The 15,906-nt window shown below is 44.2% G+C and overlaps 1 protein-coding gene across 1 annotated transcript; it reads right to left on the reverse strand.

Moving 5' to 3' along the window:
* Positions 1–1,306: 1,306 nt before the first annotated feature.
* Positions 1,307–13,808, reverse strand: LOC142134209 (complexin-3-like). The gene is made up of 4 exons (XM_075194531.1): positions 13,709–13,808; positions 3,079–3,318; positions 1,650–1,737; positions 1,307–1,578 (listed from the first exon to the last, which is right to left on the reverse strand). The coding sequence occupies exons 2-4, from the start codon at positions 3,246–3,248 to the stop codon at positions 1,372–1,374; spliced, it is 465 nt and encodes a 154-aa protein (XP_075050632.1). The 5' UTR covers positions 3,249–3,318; positions 13,709–13,808; the 3' UTR covers positions 1,307–1,371.
* Positions 13,809–15,906: the final 2,098 nt, after the last annotated feature.

The raw sequence follows: 15,906 nt of genomic DNA on the forward strand, positions 1-15,906 counted from the left end.
TACCATATATTTTAATCACTGTCCTCCTCATTACCATATATCCTAATCACTGTCCTCCTCATTACCATATATCCTAATCACTGTCCTCCTCATTACCATATATCCTAATCACTGTCCTCCTCATTACCATATATCCTAATCACTGTCCTCCTCATTACCATATATCCTAATCACTGCCCTCCTCATTACCATATATCCTAATCACTGTCCTCCTCATTACCATATATCCTAATCACTGTCCTCCTCATTACCATATATCCTAATCACTGTCCTCCTCATTACCATATATCCTAATCACTGTCCTCCTCATTACCATATATCCTAATCACTGTCCTCCTCATTACCATGTATCCTAATCACTGCCCTCCTCATTACCATATATCCTAATCACTGTCCTCCTCATTACCATGTATCCTAATCACTGCCCTCATTACCATATATCCTAATCACTGTCCTCCTCATTACCATATATCCTAATCACTGCCCTCATTACCATATATCCTAATCACTGTCCTCCGCATTACCATATATCCTAATCACTGTCCTCCTCATTACCATATATCCTTATCACTGTCCTCCTCATTACCATATATCCTAATCACTGCCCTCATTACCATATATCCTAATCACTGTCCTCCTCATTACCATATATCCTAATCACTGTCCTCCTCATTACCATATATCCTAATCACTGTCCTCCTCATTACCATATATCCTAATCACTGTCCTCATTACCATATATCCTAATCACTGTCCTACTCATTACCATATATCCTAATCACTGTCCTACTCATTACCATATATCCTAATCACTGCCCTCATTACCATATATCCCAATCACTGTCCTCATTACCATATATCCTAATCACTGTCCTACTCATTACCATATATCCTAATCACTGCCCTCATTACCATATATCCTAATCACTGTCCTCCTCATTACCATATATCCTAATCACTGTCCTCATTACCATATATCCTAATCACTGTCCTACTCATTACCATATATCCTAATCACTGCCCTCATTACCATATATCCTAATCACTGTCCTCATTACCATATATCCTAATCACTGTCCCTCATTACCATATATTCTAATCACTGTCCTCATTACCATATATCCTAATCACTGTCCTTATTACCATATATCCTAATCACTGCCCTCATTACCATATATCCTAATCACTGCCCCTAATAATTAATAATAATAACTCATATAGTGCTATCTGCACTTCTCCCCCTACTGACCTTATTAATGGACACATGTTGTATTCATATAATAACATATATTGTACATAATACAGGTAGCGTATTACTGCTCGTTTATTAATATAACACACATCTTGGTGATCTCCAGTCACATGGCCGGGTCACATGACCAGGCAGCGGCTCCCTGGCCGCAGTGACTCCATAGTGCCCTTTCTCAGGTAGCTGAGATCCAGGTTCTTGTAGCTCAGGAAGTCTGAGATGGAGAAATGCTCTGTGTCCACCTCGTCCTTTCGCACTATCGCCCGCAGGTCCTTGGGCAGTCTGACGTTACCTCCAGCCGCCTTCACCTGCTGCTGGTCGTGTGCGTTCTGGTGGGAGAGGGAGACAGGATGAGTGTGGGCTGAGAACACGCTTACTCACACTAACCCGCCACACTTACCTTACGCAGGTTGTATTTCTCCCGGAAGTGTTCCCTCATCATCGCCCTCTCTGCCTTCTGCTGGGCGTACAGCGAATCTCTCCTCTTCCTGCACAAGAGAGAATGGCGGACATCATTATACTAGGAATACCGTATACACCTGGCTATAGATTATACCAGGGATAACGTACACCAGGATATACTGTATATTATACCAGGGATAACATACAATAGGATATACTGTGTATTATACTAGGAATACCGTATACACCTGGCTATAGATTATACCAGGGATAACGTACACCAGGATATACTGTATATTATACCAGGGATAACGTACACCAGGATATACTGTATATTATACCAGGGATAACATACACCAGGATATACTGTATATTATACCAGGGATAACGTACACCAGGATATACTGTATATTATACCAGGGATAACATACACCAGGATATACTGTATATTAAACCAGGGATAACGTACACCAGGATATACTGTATATTATACCAGGGATAACGTACACCAGGATATACTGTATATTATACCAGGGGTAACATACACCAGGATATACTGTATATTATACCAGGGATAACAAACACCAGGATATACTGTATATTATACCAGGGATAACGTACACCAGGATATACTATATATTATATTAGGGATAACATGCTCCAGGATATACTGTATATTATACCAGGGATAACGTACACCAGGATATACTGTATATTATACCAGGGATAACATACACCAGGATATACTGCATATTATACTAGGAATACCGTATACACCTGGCTATATATTATACCAGGGATAACAAACACCAGGATATACTGTATATTATACCAGGGATAACATACACCAGGATATACTGCATATTATACTAGGAATACCGTATACACCTGGCTATATATTATACCAGGGATCACATACACCAGGATATACTGTATATTATACCAGGGATCACATACACCTGGCTATAGATTATACCAGGGATCACATACACCTGGCTATAGATTATACCAGGGATCACATACACCTGGCTATAGATTATACCAGGAATCACATACACCAGGATATACTGTATATACCAGGGATAACATACACCAGGATATACTGTATATTATATTAGGGATAACGTACACCAGGATATACTGTATATTATATTAGGGATAACATGCACCAGGATATACTGTATATTATATTAGGGATAACATGCACCAGGATTTACTGTATATAATATTAGGGATAACATACACCAGGCTATATATTATATTAGGGATAACATACACCAGGATATACTGTATATTACATTAGGGATAACATACACCAGGATATACTGTATATTACACTAGGGATAACATGCACCGGTTATATATTATATTAGGGATAACGTACACTTGGCTATAGGTAAACCCCCATCGTGTGCCCCCAATCTCACGTGTCAGGCTGTAAGACCCTGCCGTGTTGCTCGTCTGCGCTCCATCTTCTCATAATGTTTACTCTGGACTTGTCCTCGCTGGGTGGTCGGTGCTCCTGCTTGAACCCAGATGTGCAGCATGATATACTCTTTGCAGGTCCCCCAAACAGTGTCTTGGTTACAGAAGCCATATTTTGAGATATCACAGGACACAGGTGGCAAAGGCACAATACAAGTGACCTGAATCTCAAATATTCAGATCTAATAGGACGAAGATCACACAAGAGGTTAATGGACAGGAGTCATGTCTTATGTCTCTGCTAACTCACACGCATGGACATCATACAGGTATCCAGATGGAGTAACAGTTACAGTGTGCAGTGTTGGCTGTAGGTGAGAGAAAGTGCTGAGGTGTGGAGCAGTGGTGGTAGAAGTGGGCATCAGTTAGTAGGTGGGGGTCCGGTGGTAAGTATGAGACAATGGTTCAAGTGTGGAGATTTGGTGGTAGCTGTAGGACTACTGATGAGGTGTGGAGCTTTGGTGGTAGCTGTAGGACTACTGATGAGGTGTGGAGCTTTGGTGGTAGCTGTAGGACTACTGATGAGGTGTGGAGCTTTGGTGGTAGCTGTAGGACTACTGAGGTGTGGAGCTTTGGTGGTAGATGTAGGACAACAGCTGAAGTGTGGAGCTTTGGTGGTAGATGTAGACAACAACTAAGGTGTGGAGCTTTGCTGGTAGATGTAGGACAACAGCTGATGTGTGGAGCTTTGGTGGTAGCTGTAGGACAAAAGCTGAGGTGTGTAGATTTGGTGGTAGATGTAGGACTACAGATGAGGTGTGGAGCTTTGGTGGTAGCTGTAGGACTACTGATGAGGTGTGGAGCTTTGGTGGTAGCTGTAGACAACAGCTGATGTGTGGAGATTTGGTGGTAGCTGTAGGAATACAGCTGATGTGTGGAGCTTTGGTGGTAGCTGTAGGACTACTGATGAGGTGTGGAGATTTGGTGGTAGCTGTAGGACTACTGATGAGGTGTGGAGCTTTGGTGGTAGATGTAGACAACAGCTAAGGTGTGGAGCTTTGCTGGTAGATGTAAGAGAAGAGCTGATGTGTGGAGCTTTGGTGGTAGCTGTAGGACTACTGATGAGGTGTAGAGTTTTGGTGGTAGCTGTAGGACTACTGATGAGGTGTGGAGATTTGGTGGTAGATGTATGACTACTGATGAGGTGTGGAGATTTGGTGGTAGCTGTAGACAACAGCTGATGTGTGGAGCTTTGGTGGTAGATGTAGGACTACTGATGAGGTGTGGAGATTTGGTGGTAGCTGTAGGACTACTGATGAGGTGTGGAGCTTTGGTGGTAGATGTAGACAACAGCTAAGGTGTGGAGCTTTGCTGGTAGATGTAGGAGAAGAGCTGATGTGTGGAGCTTTGGTGGTAGCTGTAGGACTACTGATGAGGTGTGGAGATTTGGTGGTAGATGTAGGAGAAGAGCTGATGTGTGGAGCTTTGGTGGTAGCTGTAGGACTACTGATGAGGTGTGGAGATTTGGTGGCAGATGTAGGACTACAGATGAGGTGTGGAGGTTTGGTGGTAGCTGTAGGACAACAGCTGAGGTGTGTAGATTTGGTGGTAGATGTAGAAAAGAGGTTGAGGTGTGGGGCAGTGGTTGAGGCATGAAGTGCGTTTGAAGGTGTGTTGCTGCAGATGTGGAGAGTTGGTGGTAGGTGTGGGGCAGAAGGGGAGGTGTGAAGAGTTATGTGTCGGACTGCAGGTTTGTAGTGAAGATTTGGTGGTAGGTGTGGGACAGTGGTTTAGGTGTTGGGCTGAGGCTAAGGTTCGGGTGGTTAAGCAGTATGACATTGGTGAACATGTGAAGCTCTACATGAGGTGTGTAACAGCATTGAAGAGATGGCGTGTTTGTGGAGGCACCGTGTCGCACACACCTGCTGTTGGTGAACTCGTATTGACATGGAGAAGATTATAAGATTAACTATAATCTGTAGCTTTACAAGATCTTCAGATCTCCAGTGGCCTCATCACACAATGATCAGTACTCACCCATCCAGTAACTAGTTGTCTCACACCTAGTATACAGATGTCACTCACACTGGATAAGTCTCACACCTAGTATACAGATGTCACTCACACTGGATATAAGTCTCACACCTAGTATACAGATGTCACTCACACTGGATAGTTGTCTCACACCTAGTATACAGATGTCACTCACACTGGATAAGTCTCACACCTAATATACAGATGTCACTCACACTGGATAGTTGTCTCACACCTAGTATACAGATGTCACTCACACTGGATATAAGTCTCACACCTAGTATACAGATGTCACTCACACTGGATATAAGTCTCACACCTAGTATACAGATGTCACTCACACTGGATAAGTCTCACACCTAGTATACAGATGTCACTCACACTGGATAGTTGTCTCACACCTAGTATACAGATGTCACTCACACTGGATAAGTCTCACACCTAGTATACAGATGTCACTCACACTGGATAAGTCTCACACCTAGTATACAGATGTCACTCACACTGGATATAAGTCTCACACCTAGTATACAGATGTCACTCACACTGGATAAGTCTCACACCTAGTATACAGATGTCACTCACACTGGATATAAGTCTCACACCTAGTATACAGATGTCACTCACACTGGATATAAGTCTCACACCTAGTATACAGATGTCACTCACACTGGATATAAGTCTCACACCTAGTATATAGATGTCACTCACACTGGATAGCTGTCTCACACCTAGTATACAGATGTCACTCACACTGGATAGCTGTCTCACACCTAGTATACAGATGTCACTCACACTGGATAGCTGTCTCACACCTAGTATACAGATGTCACTCACACTGGATAGCTGTCTCACACCTAGTATACAGATGTCACTCACACTGGATATAAGTCTCACACCTAGTATACAGATGTCACTCACACTGGATATAAGTCTCACACCTAGTATACAGATGTCACTCACACTGGATATAAGTCTCACACCTAGTATACAGATGTCACTCACACTGGATATAAGTCTCACACCTAGTATACAGATGTCACTCACACTGGATATAAGTCTCACACCTAGTATACAGATGTCACTCACACTGGATAGCTGTCTCACACCTAGTATACAGATGTCACTCACACTGGATATAAATCTCACACCTAGTATACAGATGTCACTCACACTGGATAAGTCTCACACCTAGTATACAGATGTCACTCACACTGGATAGTTGTCTCACACCTAGTATACAGATGTCACTCACACTGGATATAAGTCTCACACCTAGTATACAGATGTCACTCACACTGGATATAAGTCTCACACCTAGTATACAGATGTCACTCACACTGGATATAAGTCTCACACCTAGTATACAGATGTCACTCACACTGGATATAAGTCTCACACCTAGTATACAGATGTCACTCACACTGGATATAAGTCTCACACCTAGTATACAGATGTCACTCACGCTGGATAGCTGTCTCACACCTAGTATACAGATGTCACTCACACTGGATATAAGTCTCACACCTAGTATACAGATGTCACTCACACTGGATATAAGTCTCACACCTAGTATACAGAAGTCACTCACACTGGATAAGTCTCACACCTAGTATACAGATGTCACTCACACTGGATAGCTGTCTCACACCTAGTATACAGATGTCACTCACACTGGATAAGTCTCACACCTAGTATACAGATGTCACTCACACTGGATAAGTCTCACACCTAGTATACAGATGTCACTCACACTGGATAGTTGTCTCACACCTAGTATACAGATGTCACTCACACTGGATATAAGTCTCACACCTAGTATACAGATGTCACTCACACTGGATATAAGTCTCACACCTAGTATACAGATGTCACTCACACTGGATATAAGTCTCACACCTAGTATACAGATGTCACTCACACTGGATATAAGTCTCACACCTAGTATACAGATGTCACTCACACTGGATATAAGTCTCACACCTAGTATACAGATGTCACTCACGCTGGATAGCTGTCTCACACCTAGTATACAGATGTCACTCACACTGGATATAAGTCTCACACCTAGTATACAGATGTCACTCACACTGGATATAAGTCTCACACCTAGTATACAGATGTCACTCACACTGGATAAGTCTCACACCTAGTATACAGATGTCACTCACACTGGATATAAGTCTCACACCTAGTATACAGATGTCACTCACACTGGATATAAGTCTCACACCTAGTATACAGATGTCACTCACACTGGATATAAGTCTCACACCTAGTATACAGATGTCACTCACACTGGATATAAGTCTCACACCTAGTATACAGATGTCACTCACACTGGATATAAGTCTCACACCTAGTATACAGATGTCACTCACACTGGATAGCTGTCTCACACCTAGTATACAGATGTCACTCACACTGGATATAAATCTCACACCTAGTATACAGATGTCACTCACACTGGATAAGTCTCACACCTAGTATACAGATGTCACTCACACTGGATAGCTGTCTCACACCTAGTATACAGATGTCACTCACACTGGATATAAGTCTCACACCTAGTATACAGATGTCACTCACACTGGATAGCTGTCTCACACCTAGTATACAGATGTCACTCACACTGGATAGCTGTCTCACACCTAGTATACAGATGTCACTCACACTGGATAAGTCTCACACCTAGTATACAGATGTCACTCACACTGGATATAAGTCTCACACCTAGTATACAGATGTCACTCACACTGGATATAAGTCTCACACCTAGTATACAGATGTCACTCACACTGGATAGCTGTCTCACACCTAGTATACAGATGTCACTCACACTGGATATAAGTCTCACACCTAGTATACAGATGTCACTCACACTGGATATAAGTCTCACACCTAGTATACAGATGTCACTCACACTGGATATAAGTCTCACACCTAGTATACAGATGTCACTCACACTGGATATAAGTCTCACACCTAGTATACAGATGTCACTCACACTGGATATAAGTCTCACACCTAGTATACAGATGTCACTCACACTGGATATAAGTCTCACACCTAGTATACAGATGTCACTCACACTGGATATAAGTCTCACACCTAGTATACAGATGTCACTCACACTGGATAGCTGTCTCACACCTAGTATACAGATGTCACTCACACTGGATAGCTGTCTCACACCTAGTATACAGATGTCACTCACACTGGATAGCTGTCTCACACCTAGTATACAGATGTCACTCACACTGGATAAGTCTCACACCTAGTATACAGATGTCACTCACACTGGATATAAGTCTCACACCTAGTATACAGATGTCACTCACACTGGATATAAGTCTCACACCTAGTATACAGATGTCACTCACACTGGATATAAGTCTCACACCTAGTATACAGATGTCACTCACACTGGATAGCTGTCTCACACCTAGTATACAGATGTCACTCACACTGGATATAAGTCTCACACCTAGTATACAGATGTCACTCACACTGGATATAAGTCTCACACCTAGTATACAGATGTCACTCACACTGGATAAGTCTCACACCTAGTATACAGATGTCACTCACACTGGATATAAGTCTCACACCTAGTATACAGATGTCACTCACACTGGATATAAGTCTCACACCTAGTATACAGATGTCACTCACACTGGATATAAGTCTCACACCTAGTATACAGATGTCACTCACACTGGATATAAGTCTCACACCTAGTATACAGATGTCACTCACACTGGATAGCTGTCTCACACCTAGTATACAGATGTCACTCACACTGGATATAAGTCTCACACCTAGTATACAGATGTCACTCACACTGGATATAAGTCTCACACCTAGTATACAGATGTCACTCACACTGGATATAAGTCTCACACCTAGTATACAGATGTCACTCACACTGGATAAGTCTCACACCTAGTATACAGATGTCACTCACACTGGATAAGTCTCACACCTAGTATACAGATGTCACTCACACTGGATAGCTGTCTCACACCTAGTATACAGATGTCACTCACACTGGATATAAGTCTCACACCTAGTATACAGATGTCACTCACACTGGATATAAGTCTCACACCTAGTATACAGATGTCACTCACACTGGATAGCTGTCTCACACCTAGTATACAGATGTCACTCACACTGGATATAAGTCTCACACCTAGTATACAGATGTCACTCACACTGGATAAGTCTCACACCTAGTATACAGATGTCACTCACACTGGATATAAGTCTCACACCTAGTATACAGATGTCACTCACACTGGATATAAGTCTCACACCTAGTATACAGATGTCACTCACACTGGATAAGTCTCACACCTAGTATACAGATGTCACTCACACTGGATAGTTGTCTCACACCTAGTATACAGATGTCACTCACACTGGATATAAGTCTCACACCTAGTATACAGATGTCACTCACACTGGATATAAGTCTCACACCTAGTATACAGATGTCACTCACACTGGATATAAGTCTCACACCTAGTATACAGATGTCACTCACACTGGATATAAGTCTCACACCTAGTATACAGATGTCACTCACACTGGATATAAGTCTCACACCTAGTATACAGATGTCACTCACGCTGGATAGCTGTCTCACACCTAGTATACAGATGTCACTCACACTGGATATAAGTCTCACACCTAGTATACAGATGTCACTCACACTGGATATAAGTCTCACACCTAGTATACAGAAGTCACTCACACTGGATAAGTCTCACACCTAGTATACAGATGTCACTCACACTGGATAGCTGTCTCACACCTAGTATACAGATGTCACTCACACTGGATAAGTCTCACACCTAGTATACAGATGTCACTCACACTGGATAAGTCTCACACCTAGTATACAGATGTCACTCACACTGGATAGTTGTCTCACACCTAGTATACAGATGTCACTCACACTGGATATAAGTCTCACACCTAGTATACAGATGTCACTCACACTGGATATAAGTCTCACACCTAGTATACAGATGTCACTCACACTGGATATAAGTCTCACACCTAGTATACAGATGTCACTCACACTGGATATAAGTCTCACACCTAGTATACAGATGTCACTCACACTGGATATAAGTCTCACACCTAGTATACAGATGTCACTCACGCTGGATAGCTGTCTCACACCTAGTATACAGATGTCACTCACACTGGATATAAGTCTCACACCTAGTATACAGATGTCACTCACACTGGATATAAGTCTCACACCTAGTATACAGATGTCACTCACACTGGATAAGTCTCACACCTAGTATACAGATGTCACTCACACTGGATATAAGTCTCACACCTAGTATACAGATGTCACTCACACTGGATATAAGTCTCACACCTAGTATACAGATGTCACTCACACTGGATATAAGTCTCACACCTAGTATACAGATGTCACTCACACTGGATATAAGTCTCACACCTAGTATACAGATGTCACTCACACTGGATATAAGTCTCACACCTAGTATACAGATGTCACTCACACTGGATAGCTGTCTCACACCTAGTATACAGATGTCACTCACACTGGATATAAATCTCACACCTAGTATACAGATGTCACTCACACTGGATAAGTCTCACACCTAGTATACAGATGTCACTCACACTGGATAGCTGTCTCACACCTAGTATACAGATGTCACTCACACTGGATATAAGTCTCACACCTAGTATACAGATGTCACTCACACTGGATAGCTGTCTCACACCTAGTATACAGATGTCACTCACACTGGATAGCTGTCTCACACCTAGTATACAGATGTCACTCACACTGGATAAGTCTCACACCTAGTATACAGATGTCACTCACACTGGATATAAGTCTCACACCTAGTATACAGATGTCACTCACACTGGATATAAGTCTCACACCTAGTATACAGATGTCACTCACACTGGATAGCTGTCTCACACCTAGTATACAGATGTCACTCACACTGGATATAAGTCTCACACCTAGTATACAGATGTCACTCACACTGGATATAAGTCTCACACCTAGTATACAGATGTCACTCACACTGGATATAAGTCTCACACCTAGTATACAGATGTCACTCACACTGGATATAAGTCTCACACCTAGTATACAGATGTCACTCACACTGGATATAAGTCTCACACCTAGTATACAGATGTCACTCACACTGGATATAAGTCTCACACCTAGTATACAGATGTCACTCACACTGGATATAAGTCTCACACCTAGTATACAGATGTCACTCACACTGGATAGCTGTCTCACACCTAGTATACAGATGTCACTCACACTGGATAGCTGTCTCACACCTAGTATACAGATGTCACTCACACTGGATAGCTGTCTCACACCTAGTATACAGATGTCACTCACACTGGATAAGTCTCACACCTAGTATACAGATGTCACTCACACTGGATATAAGTCTCACACCTAGTATACAGATGTCACTCACACTGGATATAAGTCTCACACCTAGTATACAGATGTCACTCACACTGGATATAAGTCTCACACCTAGTATACAGATGTCACTCACACTGGATAGCTGTCTCACACCTAGTATACAGATGTCACTCACACTGGATATAAGTCTCACACCTAGTATACAGATGTCACTCACACTGGATATAAGTCTCACACCTAGTATACAGATGTCACTCACACTGGATAAGTCTCACACCTAGTATACAGATGTCACTCACACTGGATATAAGTCTCACACCTAGTATACAGATGTCACTCACACTGGATATAAGTCTCACACCTAGTATACAGATGTCACTCACACTGGATATAAGTCTCACACCTAGTATACAGATGTCACTCACACTGGATATAAGTCTCACACCTAGTATACAGATGTCACTCACACTGGATAGCTGTCTCACACCTAGTATACAGATGTCACTCACACTGGATATAAGTCTCACACCTAGTATACAGATGTCACTCACACTGGATATAAGTCTCACACCTAGTATACAGATGTCACTCACACTGGATATAAGTCTCACACCTAGTATACAGATGTCACTCACACTGGATAAGTCTCACACCTAGTATACAGATGTCACTCACACTGGATAAGTCTCACACCTAGTATACAGATGTCACTCACACTGGATAGCTGTCTCACACCTAGTATACAGATGTCACTCACACTGGATATAAGTCTCACACCTAGTATACAGATGTCACTCACACTGGATATAAGTCTCACACCTAGTATACAGATGTCACTCACACTGGATAGCTGTCTCACACCTAGTATACAGATGTCACTCACACTGGATATAAGTCTCACACCTAGTATACAGATGTCACTCACACTGGATAAGTCTCACACCTAGTATACAGATGTCACTCACACTGGATAGCTGTCTCACACCTAGTATACAGATGTCACTCACACTGGATATAAGTCTCACACCTAGTATACAGATGTCACTCACACTGGATATAAGTCTCACACCTAGTATACAGATGTCACTCACACTGGATATAAGTCTCACACCTAGTATACAGATGTCACTCACACTGGATAGTTGTCTCACACCTAGTATACAGATGTCACTCACACTGGATATAAGTCTCACACCTAGTATACAGATGTCACTCACACTGGATAGTTGTCTCACACCTAGTATACAGATGTCACTCACACTGGATATAAGTCTCACACCTAGTATACAGATGTCACTCACACTGGATATAAGTCTCACACCTAGTATACAGATGTCACTCACACTGGATATAAGTCTCACACCTAGTATACAGATGTCACTCACACTGGATAGCTGTCTCACACCTAGTATACAGATGTCACTCACACTGGATAGCTGTCTCACACCTAGTATACAGATGTCACTCACACTGGATATAAGTCTCACACCTAGTATACAGATGTCACTCACACTGGATATAAGTCTCACACCTAGTATACAGATGTCACTCACACTGGATATAAGTCTCACACCTAGTATACAGATGTCACTCACACTGGATATAAGTCTCACACCTAGTATACAGATGTCACTCACACTGGATAGCTGTCTCACACCTAGTATACAGATGTCACTCACACTGGATATAAGTCTCACACCTAGTATACAGATGTCACTCACACTGGATATAAGTCTCACACCTAGTATACAGATGTCACTCACACCTAGTATACAGATGTCACTCACACTGGATATAAGTCTCACACCTAGTATACAGATGTCACTCACACCTAGTATACAGATGTCACTCACACTGGATATAAGTCTCACACCTAGTATACAGATGTCACTCACACCTAGTATACAGATGTCACTCACACCTAGTATACAGATGTCACTCACACTGGATATAAGTCTCACACCTAGTATACAGATGTCACTCACACTGGATATAAGTCTCACACCTAGTATACAGATGTCACTCACACCTAGTATACAGATGTCACTCACACCTAGTATACAGATGTCACTCACACCTAGTATACAGATGTCACTCACACTGGATAGTATAGAAGAATATTGATTTATAGAACTCACCCGTAGCCCAGCGTCCATCGTGTAGCTGTAATACCTCAGCAGTGCTGGGAAGATAAAGCTTCATAATAATCCTTTAAGTTGGGATCAATTAGCGTCACAATCCTTATTTATTTATACTTGTGACACGGACCCGACAGCCTGGGGATTATTACCCCCCACACCCATCAATGTGACCCCCTTTAGTTACTGGCAATAAGAGAACAGAAGGTGGGTTTAAGAATGAAAGGTCTATATAATACGTGGCCTTCAACGTACAGATATCAGATGCATTATGGGTATTACAGTTCCTCAGGCTCATATCATCCTGGTATCCATGTTACCTGCCACCAATACAGACCAGGTAAGACCTCTGCATGTGGTTCCCGGGTGTCATGTGTTGCTCATACCAGATATATAATCCCCACCTGTGCCCCAGATGCTGCAGGAGGGCCCCTGCCCCTAACATTGGTCCCTGGTGCAGTTGGTGGAGTTTGGCTGCCGCACTCCCAATTCCCCAATTGAGGATTGGATGAACCAGATCTGGTGCCCAGCCTCTTGGCACACCGCACCTATGCGCTTACCGAGTTCCTGTGTACCAGATCTGGTGCCCAGCCTCTTGGCACACCGCACCTATGCGCTTACCGAGTTCCTGTGTACCAGATCTGGTGCCCAGCCTCTTGGCACACCGCACCTATGCGCTTACCGAGTTCCTGTGTACCAGATCTGGTGCCCAGCCTCTTGGCACACCGCACCTATGCGCTTACCGAGTTCCTGTGTACCAGATCTGGTGCCCAGCCTCTTGGCACACCGCACCTATGCGCTTACCGAGTTCCTGTGTACCAGATCTGGTGCCCAGCCTCTTGGCACACCGCACCTATGCGCTTACCGAGTTCCTGTGTACCAGATCTGGTGCCCAGCCTCCTGGCACACCGCACCTATGCGCTTACCGAGTGCCTGTGTACCAGATTTGGTGCCCAGCCTCTTGGCACACCGCACCTATGCGCTTACCGAGTGCCTGTGTACCAGATCTGGTGCCCAGCCTCCTGGCACACCGCACCTATGCGCTTACCGAGTGCCTGTGTACCAGATCTGGTGCCCAGCCTCCTGGCACACCGCACCTATGCGCTTACCGAGTGCCTGTGTACCAGATCTGGTGCCCAGCCTCCTGGCACACCGCACCTATGCGCTTACCGAGTTCCTGTGTACCAGATCTGGTGCCCAGCCTCTTGGCACACCGCACCTATGCGCTTACCGAGTGCCTGTGTACCAGATCTGGTGCCCAGCCTCTTGGCACACCGCACCTATGCGCTTACCGAGTTCCTGTGTACCAGATCTGGTGCCCAGCCTCTTGGCACACCGCACCTATGCGCCTATGCGCTTACCGAGTTCCTGTGTACCAGATCTGGTGCCCAGCCTCTTGGCACACCGCACCTATGCGCTTACCGAGTACCTGTGTACCAGATCTGGTGCCCAGCCTCTTGGCACACCGCACCTATGAGCTTACCGAGTTCCTGTGTACCAGATCTGGTGCCCAGCCTCTTGGCACACCGCACCTATGCGCTTACCGAGTGCCTGTGTACCAGATCTGGTGCCCAGCCTCTTGGCACACCGCACCTATGCGCTTACCGAGTTCCTGTGTACCAGATCTGGTGCCCAGCCTCTTGGCACACCGCACCTATGCGCTTACCGAGTGCCTGTGTACCAGATCTGGTGCCCAGCCTCTTGGCACACCGCACCTATGCGCTTACCGAGTTCCTGTGTACCAGATCTGGTGCCCAGCCTCTTGGCACACCGCGCCTATGCGCCTATGCGCTTACCGAGTTCCTGTGTACCAGATCTGGTGCCCAGCCTCTTGGCACACCGCACCTATGCGCTTACCGAGTACCTGTGTACCAGATCTGGTGCCCAGCCTCTTGGCACACCGCACCTATGAGCTTACCGAGTTCCTGTGTACCAGATCTGGTGCCCAGCCTCTTGGCACACCGCACCTATGCGCTTACCGAGTGCCTGTGTACCAGATCTGGTGCCCAGCCTCTTGGCACACCGCACCTATGCGCTTACCGAGTTCCTGTGTACCAGATCTGGTGCCCAGCCTCTTGGCACACCGCACCTATGCGCCTATGCGCTTACCGAGTTCCTGTGTACCAGATCTGGTGCCCAGCCTCTTGGCACACCGCACCTATGCGCTTACCGAGTTCCTGTGTACCAGATCTGGTGCC

Source organism: Mixophyes fleayi, unplaced genomic scaffold (genome assembly GCF_038048845.1).
Source record: "Mixophyes fleayi isolate aMixFle1 unplaced genomic scaffold, aMixFle1.hap1 Scaffold_438, whole genome shotgun sequence".
Lineage (NCBI taxonomy): Eukaryota > Metazoa > Chordata > Amphibia > Anura > Limnodynastidae > Mixophyes > Mixophyes fleayi.